Below are 21,389 nucleotides of genomic sequence, written 5' to 3'. Positions count from 1 at the left end.
AAAGTGACAGTTTATTATTTATTTAAATTCAAAACCAAGCTCATTGGGCCAAATGTGGCTTATATTCTACTCAACAACAATAATACATTTAAAATTATAAAAATGATTTAAATTATGACAAAATAATACATAAAAACACAAAAATTTGCTATTTTCACGTAAAAAATTTATTTTTTGCTTCAATTTGTTATTATAACTCCGAAACTACTGAGCCGATGAAAACGCAATACATAACCGGATTAAAGACTATGTAAATTTGAACTTTTCTAAGTTTACCTCAATAATTTCGGACTAACCGTTTTTGAGTTATCATAACTTATGTGGAGAAACATTTAAAAAAATTCAAAATTTTAGAAAAAAAAAATTTTTTAAAAAATCTATCCATACAATTTAAAAATTTTACCATTTTTGTACTACTGGAACCACAATACATCAAAATGGTTTAAAAAGCCTCCAATATTTTTTCGATTTTGTTTCCCTGTGTAATCACTCTGTGTTTTAATATACACACTTATATTACACACGTCAATTTTTTAAAACTTCAACTGACTTATGACGATATTTATGTTAATATTATTATCAAATTTCATCACGATATTAATTATTATAAGACAATTATGAATGTTCAAGTAATTTTCTGAGGGAGACCTTGTATGGGAACTAGCAGGACTGCCGCATAATCAACAGTATTCCGGAGAGGTCATTGACCAATATTTCCCATTTTCAATACCAAAGAAACCTTATCAACAGAGAATTTAGAATCTTAACAGGACCCTGAATATATAATTTTTGGTTCTACTACCAATATTTCGATGTGTTACAAACGGAATGTCAAAATCAATAATTTTTGATGGTGGGTTTAAAAGCTACTGTATACCGGTCCGCAGGCTTGTGTTTCGGTAATAAATTCACAGTTTTATTGAACAACAGAGATAATGTTTTTGGCTCCGTTATATATTTGTATTCATAATCCTCGTTTGTTCTAATGCTAATCGAAATTAAGAAATTGATTCTTCAAACCATTTTGCGACAATTCTCCAAAAATTTTGTCATAGGAAATTTGGAAATTTCGACTGTCGAGGGTCGAGGGTCGAAGTTTAATGTGTAAATGTCGAAGTAAAACTCGAAATGGATAATTAATCGCACTATAATTGAGTGAATGGTCTGGTTAGAATGATTTATACGAAAACACAAATTATTGAAACACTCCATATGTACATTTATTTCAAATTACTTTTTCTATTTATACTATTTTACTAAATATTTACCACAAAGAAGCGATAGTAATAACCATAAAATATCAAAGAGTATATTTAAAAAAAAAAAACAACAACAAAATTTACCGCACTTTCTTATCGGATATTTTCTTATGCAGACATGGGTTTTTAGTAATTTTTCGGGTTGTTTTTGTTGAAATAAAAAGAAATAACATTGTACAACACAGATTATGGGTCTCTGGATTTATTGGTCTATATTGATACTGATGTTAATAATGTTCTAAGCCTATAAATAGCTTTGTTTTAAGAAAACTAACATTCAACCCTCTAATTTGTTAGAACAGCTAATTGTTATGCCGATAAGTAAAATAATTTAGAGTATTTAAAAAAGTACCAAAAGGAGAAAAGTACCAATTTTCCTCTTCCATCCGTCAATTTGGAAATTTTTCAAATACATCATTATTTTGTAAACCTTTTTAAGACACAAATATATATCAAACAATTCAAATCATTGTTCATGAGCTCAAGAAAAAAATAAGTTTTAAAAAGTATCAAACTGTTTACCCGTATTTGGCCCAATTTACACTTTGCAGTCGAGTTACAAATAACACCATGTTAGTTAAATTTTCTATGATAAATTTTATAAAAAATGCTTTAATAATATCGAATGAAATGTATTTTCCCGTTATTACCATATTGCATATTAACCCTCTAACCGGCAATGCTGCTTTATTTGGTTATTTTATTTGGTTATAACGGTAAATTTGTGTAAAGAGACACTAGGCCTAAAAGTTTAGATATATGCAAATTTTTACCATTTATATGAAATAAAAAGGTGAAACTCGTTATCTTTCTGCATTGTTTTCCAGAAATATGTAGATTTATTTATATTAATGAAAATTACATAAAATTTTTTTTTTGTAGATTAACCCTGTATCAAAATTACCCAAAAATTGTTGCTACTAACTTAATACTTTTGCAATTGAATACAAAAGAATCGAAATGTGTACGTAATTGTCGTTGTAATGAGATATAAATGACAAAAATTGGTTAATAAATGTTAAAGTTATTAAAAATTGCCCAGACCATTAATGTCTGAAAAATAAATTTAAAAAAAACAAGTAAGAGTGCTATATTCTTATATACTCTTCACCAAATTATACTTCAAAATTTTAAATATTTTTAGGTAAACAAAATTTAATTTTTTTTCCAGTTGTTTTTTTAATTTTTTGGAAAAAAAATTTTCGATTGTTATTATAAATTTTTTTTTTGAAATTTTAAAATTTTTTTTTTTTGAAATTTAAATTTTTTTTTTGTTTTTTAAATTTTTTAAAAAAAAAAAAAATTCGGGTTACAATTTTTTCCCGATTTTGACCCATTGTAGGTCCAACTTACTATGGTCTTATATACGTCGTTGCAAATGTGTTTGAAATATCTATCACTAGATATCCATATTGTCTATATTAATGGCTTAGTAATCCAGATATAGGTAAAAAAAATAGGTAAAAAATCGAGGTTGTCTTGGTTTTTTCCTCATATCTCAGCCATTTGTGGACCGATTTTGCTGATTTTAAATAGCAAAATTCTCGAAAGCATGTCTGACAGAATTATTGAAGATTTGGATCCCGAAGATATCTGGGGTCTTCAGAAAACTGATTTCAACAGACAGACAGAAAGACAGACAGACAGACAGACAGACAGACAGACAGACAGACAGACAGACAGACAGACAGACAGACAGACAGACAGACAGACAGACAGACAGACAGACAGACAGACAGACAGACAGACAGACAGACAGACAGACAGACAGACAGACAGACAGACAGACAGACAGACAGACAGACAGACAGACAGACAGACAGACAGACAGACAGACAGACAGACAGACAGACAGACAGACAGACAGACAGACAGACAGACAGACAGACAGACATGGCTTAATCGACTACGCTATCTATAAGGATCCAGAATATATATACTTTATAGGGTCGGAAATGAAAAATGTAGAAATTACAAACGGAATGACAAACTTATATATACCCTTATCACGAAGGTGAAGGGTATAAAAATTAACATATTAAAATAAAATGTAACTTTTACTTAAAATATATTTGTATTTACTTCTGTATGACTTTTTGTCTTCGTAGAATACCGCTAACCTATTCACAGCTATGACCAAAAAAATTAAATTTTTTTAACAGCAGTTTCAAATCTCCATTTTCAATTTTGTTAAACAAATTTCAGAATTTTTTGATCATCACATTGGGATTGAGATCATAATAGGGAATAAAAATATGGAAAAAGTATGATGCGATTTTCGAGAAAAACTAATTTTTTGTCCATATTTTGACGAATAAAACGAATTTCCTTACTGTTATGAATTTTAAGTATAGTCCTGGTAATTTTAAATATGGTCTGAAAGTTTTACTAATATCAGAAAACGTTTAAATCATGAAGGTCAAAGGTAAAATTTTTCAATATTTGTAATTTCTAATGGAAATATAGCGAAATGTTATATATTTTTGGGCCGAAATTTGGGGAAAATATAACATAAAGTCCAAAATTTAAAATAAAAGCAAATAAATGGAAATTAACCCTTAATAGCTCTTGGGGTCCAAATGACCCTCAACTTTTAAAATCACGAAAAACACAGTAATTTTGAAACCAAGTTAAGGGTTAAAATCCATTTTTGCACTGTTGTTGTAAATGTTAGACCCTAATGTATATTTTTCTCAAGTTTCATTAAATTCGGCCCAAAAATATATATTATATTTCAAAATCTTTCATTTAGAAATTCCAAATATTGCAAAATTTTACATTTGACCTTCACCATTTAAGGGTTAAGGTTGTCCGTTTTTAGTAAAACTTTCAGAGTATATTTTAAATTATCTGAACTATAAGATTCTGTATAGGTTTTATCCCAAATCCCAATGTGATGATGAAAAAATTCTGAAATTTGTTTAACACAATTTTTAAAAATTTGAAAATGGAGATTCGAATACCTTCAAATAGGTTAACGGTATCCTATAAAGACAAAGACTCGCACACAAGTAAATACGGATATATTTTAAATAAAAATTAGCTTCTATTTTAATTTTTCTCGAAATATGTTTATTTTTTCCTAAATTTCTTGTTCAAGTGGCCTGAAACACTTTAATAATCTCGGGAATTTGTAATAACTTTAACATTTTTAACCAATTTTTGTCATTTATATATCATTACAACGACAATTACGTACACATTTCGATTATTTTGCATTCAATTGCAAAAGTATTTAGGTAGTAGCAAAGATTTTTACAAAAACTGAAACTTTTTCCGAATTTTAGCAATAATACAGTTTTTGGGTTATTTTGACCCAAAGGAGATACAACGGTTAATCTCCAACAATTTCTTTTAATATAATTTTCATTAATATAAATAAATCTAAATATTTCTGGAAAACAATGCAGAAAATTAACGAGTTTTACCTATTTATTTCATATAAATAGTACAATTTTCCGTATATCAGAACTTTGACCTCGATGCCCGAAAACGTTGTCCGATTTGGCTCAAATTTTCAGCACTAAACTTTTAGGCCTAGTGTCACAATATTCAACCCGGCACTCTTTGAAATCTAAAAAAAAATCGACTGTCACCCTAATGTACATTGTATGGGAGGTGCCACAACCACTGTTCCGAACCAGACAATTGATTCATACAAAGTTTAAATTAACTTGTTACTTTGAATGGAAGATGCTACTATGTCAAATGATAAGAGAGCTATTCGGAAAAAGCTAAAGGATCTTGCAATTATAGTTGTCATATTTAGAAATAACTATTTACTTTGTATGGGAGATAACTTACCCCATGTTCCGATCCCTCCCATTTTTATTTAAACCACATGCACTGATAAGAAATTGATTCATGTAAAGTTTGAATATTTTCACAATTATAGTTCTGCAGATATTCGAAATTACTATTTACGTTTGTATGGGATATGCCACGCCCACTAGTAAAATCCCGACAATTTTCGGCGAAACTATGTAAATGATGAAACGAAATTCCATACATTTGCACCGAAAAAAAGTTCGTATCCGAAATCTGCAACGAAAATTGGGAACGTAACGGCACCGATCAGTAACGAAAAACCTGTCATTTTGGGCAGGAACGAAAACAACTTCAAGTAGGTTGTTTTCGGTGCTGTAGGAACGAAATTATTTTTTTATTTCAAATTTAATGAAAATCAAAATGTATAAAAAAAATAAATTTTCTTTATTGAAAGAGGAAAAAAAATAAAAAAATAATGAAATTCTATTTAATGTGCGAAATCCAAAATTAAAAAAATAATTTCGTTTCTGTTTTATGCCGCAAACGCACCCAACTGAAACGAAAACAATTCAGAAACGAGACTGTGACGAACACCAACGTTTTTCAGTTTCAGTTTGCGTTATCGGCGCCGATTACGGTGTATGCGAAACCCAGCTTAAGAGAGCCATTCGGACAAAGTTTGAAGAATTTTGCAATTGTAGTTCTCACGACATTTAGAAATAACTATTTACTTTGTAAGGGAGGTGACTGACTCACCCCGTTTTCCGATCCATCCTATTTTTATTTAAACTCCAAGCAGTGATAAGAAATTGATTAGTTTAAAGTTTGAAGACTGTCACAATTGTAGCTCTGCAGATATTCGAAAATAACTATTTACTCTGTATGGGTGGTGTCACGCCCATTTATCCAATCATGCTCATTTACAGCCAAGCTCATTTACACAATTGTACCGACTTTCAAAATTATAGTTCACCAGATATTCCGTAGTAACTGTTTACTTGAAATTTCAAAATAAAAAGCAGCAGGCAGTCAAAATTTCAAGAGGATCTTTTTAATGATTTAGTCTAGTACAAACAAATAAACAGACATACATTAATTTTTATACCCTTCACCTTCGTGAGAAGGGTATATATAAGTTTGTCATTCCGTTTGTAATTTACACAATATAAAATAAAGCCGAATATAGCTGTCTTACTTGTTATATATATAAATAGAAAAAGAAGTCTGCAATACATATTTTAGAATAGCTTTTTTGATGCACAATCTCCAAGTTGATTTACTTTTGATAATTTTAACGAGTTTCGTTTACATTTGATTAGTTCGGGCTATGGTGGCTATGAGTTCCGACAGCTAGATAAAGCAACGAATATGTAGAATAATGAGAATTATACAGCTCTGGTATTATACTATAATTTGTTTTTTATTTTTATCATATAAAAGACAATAATTTTTAATGTTAAACTCAGTAAAAGTTATACAGTTTAGTTAGAATCTAGAAAAATGAATTTAAATATTTTGGTTTTATGTTTCGTGATTTTAAATATTTCTATTGAATTAAAATGTGAAGAGGTACAGGTAATTTGATGGATATTCAATTGAATGAAAACGTTGTGTTTCTTATTATATACTTTTTGCTAGGATTCCTTGGCCATCACTTATGTGGATGAGATTGTTGTTCTTAAAAATATATTTGGTAATTTACAAGAAATTCAAAATTCTATTAATTTATGGAATTCCAGGTAATGCAGAATAGTTCTAAATAATGTGTTGGATTCAACTTTTATTCTGAATTTCTATTATTGATTAACTTTTTGTAAATACTTATTACTTTTATTTTTAGATATAACGAACATTTGGAAATTAAGGCAATATCCGAAAAAGGTATAAATATTAATAAAGAAGCAAAATATTTTAAAGAAAATTTCTGTTTTTGAATAGATTCATCCATTTTTGATATACGATACGATGATCTACCCCTTAAATGGTAAGAATAAGAATTTTCGTTCATAATTTCCATGTTAAAAATGTGTTATTATCATATAATTTTATGGATATAAAGTTCAAATTCACATACATATCTCAAAAACCATTTTAAAAGGACATGGCTATATCTTTCAAATAAAATCGTATTTAATGTTGTCTACACAAATTCCAATTGCATTTTGGACATTTCCAATTGACTTTCAGAAATTTCCAATTGAATTTCAGAAATTTCTAATTATTTTTCAGAACTTTCCATTTGTATTTCAGAATTTTCCAATTGTTTTTCAGAAATTTCTATTTGTATTTCAGAAATTTCCATTGGTATTGCTATTAGAATTTTCTGAAATACAATTGGAATTTTCTAAAATACAATTAGAAAATTCTGAAATATAAATGAAAAATTCTGAAATATAATTGGAATATTCTGAAATTCAATTAGAAAATTCAGAAATATTCTGCAATTCAATTAGAAAATTATGAAATTCAATTAGAAAATTCTAAAATATAATTGAACATTTTTATACCCTTCACCATGAGTGGCAAGGGTATATATAAGTTTGTCATTCCGTTTGTAATTTCTACATTTTTCATTTGCGACCCCACAAAGTATATATATTCTGAATCGTTATATATAGCGGAGTCGATATAGCCATGTCCGTCTGTCCGTCTATGTGTTGAAATCAACTTTCTGAAGCCCCCAAATAACTTACATACACGAATGATACATCAGTATCTCCGAAATTCTTCCGGACCCATATCTGGATTACTAAATCATTAATATAGACAATATGGATATCTAATGATAGATATTTCAAAGACCTGTGCAAAGATATATAAGACCATAGTAAGTTGGACCTACAATGGGTCAAAATCGGAAAAAATATTTTTTAACCCGAATTTTTTTGTTCACTAAATATTAAAAAAAAAAAAATTTAAAAACTAAAAAAAAAGATTTAAAATTAAAAGACAATTTCGAAAAAACAACTGGAAAAAAAAATTAAATTTTGTTTACCTAAAAATTTTTAAAATTCTTATTTTAAAGTATAATTTGGTGAAGGGTATATAAGATTCGGCACAGCCGAATATAGCTCTCTTCCTTGTTTAAATTCAATTGGAATATTCTGAAATATAAAGCAAAATCCTGAAATATAATTGAAAATTTCGGAAATTCAAATGGAATTTTCTGAAATACAATTCGAAATGGTGTAGTGTATAGTTTAAAAGTTATCTGCTTTGAGATGGATCATTCCAAATTAAAAATTTATTATGAATTTTAATTTAATGCTTTTAAACTATGACAGTCAATACCAGTCAATGCCGAAAAATTGTGCTGAAGCTACCGCCTGCACTCATCGTAGTGGAATTTATAAAATTCGTTTGGAAAAATACAGCAATGACGCATTTCTAGTCGAGTGTGATGTTAAAACGGATGGTGGTGACTGGATTTTAATACAAAGACGTCAAGACGGCTCCGTAAATTTCTATCGTGATTGGGCCGAATATCAGAAAGGTTTTGGTAAAATCGATGGAGAATTCTTTATTGGTCTAGACAAGTTACATGCGCTGACAAACTACAATGGTCCACAGGAGTTGCTTATTCTATTGGAGGATAAAAACGAAATAAGACGTGCCAAATATGGTCACTTTGTCATTGGCAATGAAAGTGAATTATATGACCTACAACATTTGGGCGTCTATTCCGGAGATGCGGGTGATTCTTTAATGTATCAATTGGGAAACAAGTTTACAACAAAAGATCGGTATAATGACCAACGTGATATATTGAATTGTGCTGAAGCTTATACTGGAGCTTGGTGGTACAATAAATGTCATCATAGGTATGACATAATGTCTATACAATTTTTTTCAAAATATATTGAAACATTTTCACTTGCAGCAATCTTAATGGCAAATATGGTGATAATACGCATGCCAAAGGCATTACATGGCAGACTTTTCGTAATTTTAATGTCTCCATTGAGCATGTGAAAATGATGATCAGACGGCGTACATTTTAGTGAAAACAAGAATTTAATATATTATATTATATACATTCGGAGTGACGAAGGCAGTTGATTCTTTTATTTTGTTGAACATTCTGTTACGTTTTTACATTTTAAAAATGTTGGTTATATTTCTTCTAAAAAATCAGATTCTTTTAAAATTTTTGAAATTAAAAATAAAAGCGCATAGGAATTTAAAACTTATAACGACTCTTTATTTATCCAAATTGTTTCTACACAAATACAATTTTATAATTAACAAGAATACATACTTTTAAATTATGGTTTTAGAACACAATCGAATTATTTACCAGTTTGATATTGACTCAATCACAGAGTATACTTTCTGAATCAATTAAGATACCCAATAAACTACAGTGTACACTCTCTTTGCGGACACCTCTCTAAAGCCGACACGTCCCATAAACGGACACTTTTTCAGTCCCAAAAAAAATCAAAACCGGACAAATTTGTCAGTCCCTTAGGTGTCTACTTATGAGAGAGTACACTGTAAATGTTTCTTGTTCTTTTTATCGCTACTTATAAAATAGCGGTATTTTCTAGCAACTTCCTTGGATCATTCGATACCAGTGACATATGGGCAATTCCACGAGAATCGCTATCACGACTGAAAACACAAAAACCCTTGAAACTTTTTTTCAAGATAATTTGAATAGAAGAAAATAATAAAATGTTACTATGTGAAAGTACATAGATCATATTACAACATTTTAAAGACAAAAAATAATAGTTTAAACTGATTATATTTAATTTTTTAATGTTTTGGGCTAAAATTGCGGCGAAAAATATGCTCCCAATTAAGGCCTAGTTAGTTTGTACGTTCCGTTCCGAATCAGCTGTTTTGTTTTTAGCATAGGGAAAGTTGTGTATGTCGTTAGTTTTTCTGTAACGTTGCCGTTCTGTTGCGGATGAATCTGTTGAAAACAGAATTTTGTCCGCAACGTTAAGTGACAGCTAAAACAGCTGATATCATATATACACAAAAATGCCAACAATATGAAAGCAGTGGTGCCAACATTATTGAAAGGGAAATATTTTTTATTAACAAAAGAATAAAAAATATAATATTTTCAAAAAAACATTGAAATTTAATAAAATAAATACAAATTTCTTTTAATGTATGTAAAAAAATTAGTTTAAATTAAATCATTAACAAAAAATATATGTATGTATTTATAAAAATGTTAACAATAATATGTTGAAGGTCTAAATACAAAAAAACACTAAAAATAGTAACAAAATCACCAAGATGGTTTTTTGGTTATTATTTTAAAAACAGCTGATACGATCTTACGGAAAAACTAACTGCAATAAAACAGCATTCAGAACGGCACAGAACAGAAACGTTACAGAACGCAAAGACTAATGGAGCCTTTAGCTTGTAGTATGAAATGAATTTGACTCTGAATGTTTTTTTTGCTATTGTCAACGTTTTGGTGAAAAAAAAAACTCGGGTTAAACATTTTTTTTCCGATTTTGACTCATTGTACGTCCAACATACTATCTTATATACGTCGTTGCAAAGGTCTTAATAGGTCAATAGATCAAAAATCGAGGTTGTCTTTTTTTACTCATATCTCAGCCATTTGTGGACCGATTTTGCTGATTTTAAATATGAAACTTCTCGAAAGCATGTCTGACAGAATTATATCTGGGGTCTTCAGAAAATTGATTTCAACAGACAGACGGACAAACAGACATGACTTAATCGACTCCGCTATCTATAAGGATCCAGAATATATACTTTATAGGGTCGGAAAATTATATTGTGGAAATGACAAATTTATATACAATGTACACTCTCTTTTCGGACACCTCTCAAAAGCAGACACGTCCCATAAACGGCCACTTTTTCAGTCCCAAAAAAATTCTTTGGAATTATTTTCTACACTCAATAGCGGACACCTCTCAAAACCGGACAAATTTGTCAGTCCCTTAGGTGTCCGCTTATGAGAGAGTACACTGTAAACCCTTCTCACGAAGGTGTAGGGTATAAAAACACTTTTCTTATTTAACGAATTTTTGATAACTACTTATTTCATGTGAGTGTGTTTAAATTGTACATAGTTAGTTGAAACGTTTTATAGCATATTTTTTGCATATTTAACTCATAACTGCATATTATTGTTGCATATTTTATTTTTTTCCATTATTTTGTTTTTTTAATATAATTTTATTGCGGAATGAAATTGCAACAAAAATTTTACACTGGCCAAAAGAAAAACTATATGAGCTATTAGTGTTTTAGGACTTATTTTAAATTACGTTATGTTTTGAATTAATACTTTAAAACCCCATTTGAAAATCTGGCTTTTAGTTTTCTCAAAATGTTAACAAAAAAATAACTACCTTGAAAAAACATTTGTAATTTTTTCCATATTTTATCAATTGTCATCTGGAATAATTTGTTATATTTTACATCAAGTGGCAGAGAAAGGCAGAGAAGTGGACTTTTTTTGGAAGTAAATAATCCTATTATTGATAAGATGTGCAAAGTAGAATATAATATCTTAATCAATCAGATGTAAATTAGTAGTTTTGACTTTTTTGGAATTTGATTTGACCATCAATTCTAATTAATATATTATGAAATGTGTACACAAAATTAATCATTTCATAAAAAGAAACATCAGAAATTATTTTTTAAAAAAGAAAGTTCTTCTAAACTGTTCCATCATCCAACTGTCACCCTTGAAATTCCAGACTTTCTAAAGTGAAAAAATTTCCATATTTTTTTAAATTCAAAATAATTTCAGAGTGTTTGGACCTTTTTAAATAGAATAGTTTTTGTAGTTTATTTAAAATAAAAATCGAGAAAAATAAGTCCATGAAACTCAAATAGAAGCTCAGAAAAGTGCAAACATCGGTATTTTCAACACCTGTATATAAATTTCTTTATAACTGCCACAAAAGTACATGAATATAATAAATTTTTTGCTTACATTAAATCAATACAATGGGCTATTTCGTAAAGGTTTTATAAATGATTTGTTTTAACGTTGGAAACAAATATAGCGTTTTCTGTTTTGTTGCAATTTCATTCCGCATACGTTATATTTTACTATTTTGTTAAGGTCCAATTATAGACTTGCCAACCGTCCAGTTTTCGTCGGGACAGACCAGTTTTAGAGTCGTATGTCCCGTGTCCGGCGATACTCTGAACGGGACGCCAATTGTCCCGATTCGAAAAAAAAAACATAACTTTTTCATTAATTACCACAAAAAATATAAAAAATAAAAAATTGGAGATACCTATAGACAAGGATGCTTTATTTTCTGAAATACAGTATTTTCTAAAAACTGAATATCACTATTAGCAATATACTTAGGACCGTTTTCTCAATGTATCGGCAAACTGCCTGTTACTAAATGTCGACATAAATTTATTAGGCCGATAAACTGTCCGTTAACAATTTTGTTTTTCTTAATATACCGACAAAAGATTCAGTTGGCAATACCTCTCAAAATAGATGTGAAAGTTGGGAACCCTGCCTTCAATTGACAACATGTTTACATAAATCAGCTGTTCAACGTGGCCATCGACAGCCGGAATCTTTTGAAATATTCATTAACCTCCATGTCTGCCAGGTAGTTAGGCCTGGCATGATAAAATTGTTCAGCATTCACTTCGAACTCATGTTCTTCGTGTTCATCCTCCATCAAATTAATATTAATTCCTCTATTAAACTTTTTTTTTTATAAAATCTCTTTAATTTCGTTTACAAAAAAACAAACACATACAAACTATGAACAGCAGTCAGCTGATTGAATTTATCTGTACGATAAATAAATAATTGGCAGATGACGTCGGGTTAGCTTTGCGACAGAATAGAAGCAAATGAGACATTGAGAAAACCAAATTTTTTTAATCTGCAGTTTTTCGTTGGGAAAAAAGATAATCACATAATGAGAAAACGGCCTTTAGTGCATTAACTATGAGTTCCGAAAAAACTCATCAGTAAACATATTTTAACATTCATGAAAAATAAATGGCACGATACACTCTTTAGTATGTTTGCACCTTAAGTTAAAGCTGAGTTGTTGGTCCATTTATATGGTAAAACAATTGAGATTTATGTAATTTAGTAATGCAGTAAAATATTTAAAAAAAAATAACGAAAATATGATTAAAAATTGTTAGAATTGAAAAACCCATTTGTATTGAAGGAGAGCAGATTGTCAGCTTCTGAAAAAACTTCGTTTTTCCAAATTCTGAAGATACCGATTTTCATAATAGATTTGGAACCACAGTGGGTAGGTGACTACTCACTGTTCCGATTCTTCCCATTTTTGGTTAAACTTCATGTCGTGATATAATTGATTCATATAAAGTTTGAAGAATTTCTCAATTATAGTACTCCAGATATTCTAAATTAACTATTTACTTTGTATAAGAGGTGACACGCCCACTAACACAATAACATTTTCATCCAAACTATGTAGATTAGTAAGGGTGATATAAGGGAAAATTTTTAAGACTGCCACAATTAATGTTCTCCAGATATTCGAAAATAACTATTTACTTTCTATGGAAGGTGCCACACCCCCTATTCCGATCAGTCCCATTTTCCGTTAGACTTCATACACAGATACGGAATTGGCTCGTATAAAGTTCGAAGACTTTCACAGTGATAGTGATAATTAATTATAAACGAATTTGTTTGAATTTTTCTCTGATCATTTAGTGGTGTCCCGTTTTGGAAATTCCAATTGGTGGCAAGTCTATCCAATTATAATTGGACTAAGCTACTTAATGACAAATTGAGAGTACCCATAATCGACATATCTTCATTGACATTTTCGTTGACTTAAGGAGCTTAGTTTCCATATATTTGAATTAAATTAAAAATATACTCACACAAATATCAAAATTTAACAAATAACTAGTAAAATATATGTAAACAATTGAAAGAAATTTTCAAAATTGTATGTTATTATGAGTATGTATATGACAATTTAACAAAATTTTGGATATGTTTTCAAAAAAAAATCGTAAGGTTGCTTGAACTGTCATGATTGGGTATTAACAGTCTACCACTAATATAAAATTTTATAAATATTCAACAATTGTTCAGAATTCATCAAAAACCTCGAGTTCAAAGCAAGTTGATACATTTGCACAAATTGTAACGAAGATATAAAGAAACAGAATACATGAATATCGATTGACTAAATAATGGATGAGAAAGGAATTATTTTGAGTCGCAATTATAAAACTGCAATGAAAAGGTTTTTTAATTGCCGCATTTGAAAGGCTTTTTGACGAGGTGACCAAATTTGAGGTGTTACGCACTGACCCCTATTAGCGCTACCAAGCTGAACAAACGTAAATCAACTCGAAAATACCTTCGCTCCCACCATTTGGAATTTCGTAACAATATCTATAATAGTTCTCGAGATACCGAATTATTTCCAAAAAAAAACTTTTCTATACCACTGTGCGTCGATATTTAAAATTTAAATGTGAGTGATTTTCGAAAGTGGACCTTATATGGGAGCTATGACTAATTATGGACCGATCACCATGAAATTAGGTCGTGTGATTTATGTCTATATGAAAGTTATTTATGTTGAATTTAATGTGTATACCAACATTATTAGCAGATTTATGTACATAAAATTATTTTTGGAAGCGTGTCTTATATGAGAGCTATGACTAATTATGGACCGATCATAATAACTTGGTGACATGAATTCCGTATATACAAAACTTATTTGGAGCGAAATTTGTATAGATACCTACTATATAAATTAAAAAGTCCAATTTCGGGAGGTCATTTGTATGGGGGCTAGGTGAAATAATGGACCGATTTAGGCTTTGTCCTTTGCCCGGAAAAACTGTATGTACCAAATTTTATCAAAATATCTTCAAAATTTCGAACTGTACTTTGTGCACAAGGTTTACATGGACAGCCAGTCAGACTGGCCCACTATTGCGGTGTAGGGTGTAAAAAATCATTTACGTCAGTTGGTCGTCTACGCAAGAAGAAATATGTACATAAGATTAGTTGGATATAAAAACCACAATCAAATATGTAAACTACATATTTAAATGTTTGAGTTATGTTGAACTCAGTTTAAGTTATAAGTTGCATTGATAAGGTTTAATAATTTCTGCTTGGGCACGATTCAGATAAAAAATGAATTTTAATATTTTAGTTTTGTGCTTTATAATTTTACATTGTATATTTGGCTTAACATGTGAAGAGGTACGATTTTTATTAATTGTAATACACAAATTGTAGATATTGTAATAAACATTTATTATTAGAATTTCTTTTTGTTAGTGCCAAAAGTTAATTTTCTCAATTATGTATTTTCAGGAGCTATCGACCATCACTTATGTTGATGAGATTGTTGTTCTTAAAAAAATGTTTGGCAGCTTAAAAGATATCAAAAGTTCTATTGACTTGTGGAATTCAAGGTAATATTCTTAATAACACTGTGCATCAAATTTCGGGTCATTCAATCTTTCCCGAATGAGACCAACGGGAAGTGATAGTAGAACATCAGTAGACCAAAACCCCCAAAGGGTTTTAAAAAGTTAGCTCGTATTTTAAAGTTATGCGCCTTTAAAGTTCAGCTTTTTTGAGTAAAAATTTTTCATATATATTTAATTTGTATTTTTTTACATAGTTTATATAAAAATTAACTACATTATATAGTTCGAGGTCTTTGCAAGTTCTTGTTCCACCAACAAATTTCCGCTAATACAGCATCGGGAGACTTTTTTCCTCGATATCTGCAAAATTTGTGAAAATCCAAGCTTTGCAATAATGCAGTCTAGCTTGGTTTGTGTAATTAAAATGGGATCATTTGACTTTGAGGGTTCTGGCGCAAATAAAGAAAAAGCTTCATTTAAAGCAGTTTGAATGGTAATCCCTGACGTCACGTCATTTTCCGAGTGTTGTATTGGAATTTGAGCACTTAAAACACTTTTATATATTTTAATCCTCGTTTTTCTTGTGTTCATACCAGTTACGGAATTCACACATGCGTAGCAATTTGAAGTCTTATGCCCATTAGGATCTAACCAGATCATCGGCACACCAAACGGCAACTTTGTAATCCTTTTGCTCATCCAACTCAAACAATCTTTGTAGCCCATGGCACATTTGATATAACTGGATGGTTCAAATATGTCTCATAAGCAGATATAAATTCTTCTGTAAACGAACCATGTTTTAACATTTGTGGTGTGAAATGGCCACAAACGTAACAAAAATTGCTTATATTGCAAGACATTTCACAAACTTTATTAAATTAAAAATATTTTTTTTTAGTAATTAATTGTATTTAAAAACTTCTTTTCACTTTATTAACAAATAATGGTTCACAAATTCACAAAAAGTTGCACTATTATAACAGGTAACTACGATTAGATTTCAAAAAATTAAAACATCTTAATACTTTGTTCAGCAATAGTGCTGTAACATTCTTCTACTTTTGATTACTCAATACTACTCAACACTTTTCGTTTGGGTACTCAATACTATTCGATACTTTTAACGGATTTTTTTAAATTTAAAAACGATATATTTTTCTGCTTTTCGGTAATGTATTAGCAGATATCACTTTTTTTAATAGTATTTTATTCTGATTTGAAAATTGTTTAGGCTAAGAGTTGCATTTCTAATACTGATTTGAGTTGTATTTATAGTAGAGATGCATTTTTTGCACCATAGCCGTTAAAATTAAATAAATTAAATTGTAAAAATACAAGTCTAAAAGTATTGAGTAACTACTTTTGAGTATTGAGTACTCAAACAATATGGCAAATACTCGATACACGATACCCACTACTCAATACTTTTACAGCAATATTCAGCAATTCTCCAAAAATTGGTAATTGCGTATGTAAATACCAAAAACTATAAAAATATAAATCTGCAAAAAGTGTTAAAATTAATGAATTTTAAGTATATTAGGACTAGAACATTCAACTAAAATTACTTTATATAAATATTGACTTACTTCAATAGATTATTCATAAAATATATATGAAAAATGTTTACTCAAAAAAGCTAAACTTTAAAGGCGAATAACTTTAAAACACGAGCTAACTTTTAAAAACCCTTTGGAGGTTTTGGTATACTAATTATCTACTTTCATTTCCCGTTGGTCTCATTCGGGAAAGATTTTCATGTTGCACAGTGTAATTTATTGAATTTTGTGCTGGTCCTATTTTAACAGATAATATCCGTAATTTGATAAACATATTTTCATATTATTTCCTATTTTCTTTTATTTATTAGATATAATGATTTGTGGGAACTGAAGTCAATATCAGAAAAAGGTAAATAATAAATAAGTAGTCTTAAAGATACATAATTCATTTCGAAAGAACATCTTTTGTTTTCTTTATAGATTCCCCTGTATTTGATATTCGATTTGATGCTCTACCCTTAAAGTGGTAAGATTATACAATTTATATACAGACATGCAGCGTATTTTTATACCCACCGACAATATTATTGGTCGTTGACCCACAAATGTATATAATCCGCGTCCTATGACGATCTAACTATGTCCATAATTCTGTTGAAGCACAATTGAGCTTTGTTCGGATTTAACATATGAGTTTAGCAATATGAAATTTACCATGGATATTTTCTAGTAATAAAATATATCAGGGTTAAATAAACTCAGGTCAACCTGATATATTTATAACCTACACCACCATACTGGGGAGGGTATATTGGGTTAGTGCTGATATTTGTAACGTACCAAAATATTGTCCCAACACCCACCTTAAAGTACACCAATCTGCTCAGTTTCTGATCACTTTCTGAGTCGATTAAGCGATGTCCGTCCGACTGTCCGTCCGACCATGTAAACTTTGTAATCAAACTACAGGTCGCAATTTCAAAGATAATTCGATAAAATTTGGTGCAAGCTTTGTCCCAAGAACGAAGGTACCGTGAAATAACTCCCAAATGAAATAATTCCCCACGAAAAGATGAAATAACACCCAACAAATTTTTCATACAAATTAGGACTTATTTCATTATGAAACAACTCCTAACGCATAGGGAGTTATTTCTTAATTTTTTGTTGGGAGTTATTTCATAATGCAATAACTCCCAATGAAACAACTTCCAATGAAATTTTTGTTGGATTTTATTTCATTTTATTTTGGGAATTAGGAGTTATTTCACTGTATTGGGAGTTATTTCAAACTACTTTGCAAAAGCAGAACCCATAAATATCAAAAACAAAGGTTTTCTCCTCTGGGATGAATCAAAAACCGGCTTCGCTCAGAAAAGATTCTTTTTACATCGTCGGCCTTTGTCAGGTTGCAACGATTTCTTAATCTGGTGCGAAATGAAAATCGGCTTTCTGAAATATTATAAAACCTTTCTGCAATGCAACAAAACTTTTCTGAGCGAAGCCAGTTTTTGATACACCTCAAAGGAGAAAACCTTAGCGCCCAGCCAAAGGCCGGCAATGCAAAAAACTTTTCTGAGCGAAGCCAGTTTTTGATACACCACAGAGTAGAACACCTTAGTGAAGCCAGTTAGAATAATTTCACTTTTAAAGTTTCTTTTTTTAGATTACATAAATAAATTGCTTCGGATTGGGAATTATTTCATTTCTATTGGGATTTATTTCATTGGGAGTTATTTCGCTTTTTTGGGAGTAATATTTTTAAAATAATGAAACCGCCGATTATTGGGATTAATTTCATTTTACCCTTTGGTAGTTATTTCATTTTTCAAGTTTGGGAATTATTTCATTTTTGAAGGGAACTATTTCATAGGGAGTTATTTCATTGGGAGTTATTTCATTTGGGAGCCAAGAACGAAGCCTATTGAATTTGGTGAGAATCGGACCATTATTTCTCCTAGCCCCCATACGATTGCCCTATCTAAAAATAATCAAGATCTCATAAATATCATAGTTATATTGATATCCAAACCAAATTCAGCACAAATAAGTTTTATATAAGCCGAAATTACACTAACAAATTTTGTGCATAATAAACCATAGCTCCCATATAAGGCCCACTTCCGAAAATCACTTTAACTTGCATAAATCTCTTAAAAATTTTATAATCATCTCCTTGGTGCAGGGTATCATATGGTCGGGTGTGACCGACTATACTTTCTTACATGTTTTTTGTATATAACGTTTGTCACGACTATAAAGTTACGAATTGTGTCTACTCGATCCAAAAAAAAAATATGCTTTAGATTTTGCCATAATCCAGACATTCACCCTTGTAACACCAGGTCCAAGGCGTATCCATTACAGGATGGTGTCATAGCACAACTGATTGATTATTTTCAACTGTCATAAATATCGTTGTAAATCGCTCTCAATTTGTAATGAATACGGATTGACCAGGTCAAATATCCTGTTTTTAAATATTTGGAATTTTTCATAAAAAGTTATCCAGTATTCTTTACTATTTCACAATAAATTAAATTTATTATTACTTCTCTTTATACACCAGTCAAAACCAGTCGATACCTAAATCTTGTGCCGAAGCTACGGCATGCACTCATCGTAGTGGAATTTATAAAATTCGTTTGGAAAAATACAGCAATGACGCATTTCTAGTCGAGTGTGATGTTAAAACGGATGGTGGTGACTGGATTTTAATACAAAGACGTCAAGATGGCTCCGTAAATTTCTATCGTGATTGGGCCGAATATCAGAATGGTTTTGGTAAAATCGATGGAGAATTCTTTATTGGTCTAGACAAGTTACATGCGCTGACAAACCACAATGGTCCACAGGAGTTGCTTATTCTGTTGGAAGATAAAAATGAAATAAGGCGTGCTAAATATAGTCACTTTGTCGTTGGCAATGAAAGTGAATTTTATGCCCTGCAGCACTTGGGTGCATATTCTGGAGATGCAGGTGATTCTTTAAAGTATCATTTGGGAAGCAAATTTTCAACGAAAGATCAGGATCATGACAATCATAAATCATCAAGTTGTGCTCAAGATTATACTGGTGCATGGTGGTATAATGAATGTCATCATAGGTATGTATAAAGATGAACATTTTCTAACTGCATATGAATACAAAACTCATTAATATTTTAACCCATTTTTCTTATAGCAATCTTAATGGCAAATATGGTGATAATACCCATGCCAAAGGTATATCATGGCAAACTTTTCGTCATTACAATGTCTCTGTTGAGAATGTGAAGATGATGGTTAGACGTCGTACATTTTAAGGAAAGAAATTGACATTCCTGTACAAAATATCCTTTTATGATAACACTAATGTATCTTCGAAAATATTCATATCCTTAAATATATGTATTTGTTTTTTATTACTACATTTTCTTTATAAGATTGTTTGTTTATTTGTTTTTTCATCAATCATGCCGAAAATGCTGAAGGAATTATAGGAACATAGATAGATTCAAAACTTGAACCAGAAAGGGAGAATATTTATTTTAACAGACCTACAAAAGTATATTCAGGGTCCTTGTAAAATTCTAAGACGACCCATCCTTTTCCGTCCTTCAGTCTGTCCTTCGGTTGAAGGCAATATTGGTCCTCAACGATAGAATTTATGAGGACGAAATATTCCCATAATATTTTTTGCTTAAAATGTAAGACAACCTCCAAAAATGTTGAAATTTTTCATTAATATATGGAGAAACCCTTATGAAAATGGTATGAATCTCAAGTCTATTCGGAATATGACCTCTTTTACTTAAGCACTTATAAATCTCTTATAAACATCCTTATCAAGCTTATATTTGACACAATTAATCAGCATATACAGTGGTTGACAAAACAATGGAAACTTTTCCAAATATTCCATATGTAGCACAAAATTTAAAATATTTTTTTAAAATAAAAAAAATGTTTTTAGTATTTTACTTGTGTAGTTTTATTTATATAAATAACCTGAAAAAAACAACAACAACATAATTAATTATATTCTGAAAAAAGGGAACAAAATTAAAAATATTGATTATTTCGCTACTGACAAAACAATGGAAACTTTTAAACTTCTGCAAGAAAGAAGTGTAAAACGAAAATAATATTTAAAAGAACGATGTAAAAAGCATCCTGTTTACAGTTATTTTATTTTATTTTTAAATTCTGGTAATTTTTCACAATTTCTTTTTCTAAGTTTTTCGCATAATTGCTTTCTTCAAAGTTAACGAAAATGGCTAAAGTTAAGATTTGTGAAGACTTAAAAAATAAAACAATTAACGATTTTAAAGCTGGTTTAAAACAAAAAAGTATCTGTGACAAATATTCAAAAATTATAAAGAAATTTCGTTCAAGATAATTTAATATCGAGAGAGTTCAAGAAATTCCCAAAAATAACTCCACGAGAGGTTGTTAATAGCCTAAAATTAGAAATAAGTACCCGATAA

The 21,389-nt window shown here is 30.0% G+C and overlaps 2 protein-coding genes across 2 annotated transcripts; both read left to right on the top strand.

The window, feature by feature from the left end:
- Positions 1 to 6,527: 6,527 nt before the first annotated feature.
- LOC135964273 (ryncolin-4-like) lies at positions 6,528 to 9,107 on the top strand. Its single transcript, XM_065516465.1, has 6 exons — positions 6,528 to 6,602; positions 6,666 to 6,766; positions 6,868 to 6,908; positions 6,966 to 7,011; positions 8,312 to 8,848; positions 8,908 to 9,107. Exons 1-6 carry the CDS (start codon positions 6,528 to 6,530, stop codon positions 9,026 to 9,028), a joined length of 921 nt encoding a protein of 306 aa, XP_065372537.1. The 3' UTR covers positions 9,029 to 9,107.
- Positions 9,108 to 15,405: 6,298 nt separating this feature from the next.
- Positions 15,406 to 20,332, top strand: LOC135964264 (ficolin-1-like). Its single transcript, XM_065516453.1, has 5 exons — positions 15,406 to 15,458; positions 17,290 to 17,330; positions 17,402 to 17,447; positions 19,491 to 20,027; positions 20,105 to 20,332. The coding sequence occupies exons 1-5, from the start codon at positions 15,406 to 15,408 to the stop codon at positions 20,223 to 20,225; spliced, it is 798 nt and encodes a 265-aa protein (XP_065372525.1). The 3' UTR covers positions 20,226 to 20,332.
- Positions 20,333 to 21,389: the final 1,057 nt, after the last annotated feature.

This window comes from Calliphora vicina, chromosome 1, assembly GCF_958450345.1.
Source record: "Calliphora vicina chromosome 1, idCalVici1.1, whole genome shotgun sequence".
NCBI classification, from domain to species: domain Eukaryota; kingdom Metazoa; phylum Arthropoda; class Insecta; order Diptera; family Calliphoridae; genus Calliphora; species Calliphora vicina.
Note: the sequence above shows the minus strand (reverse complement) of the source record. Positions and strands in the feature narration are given on the sequence as shown.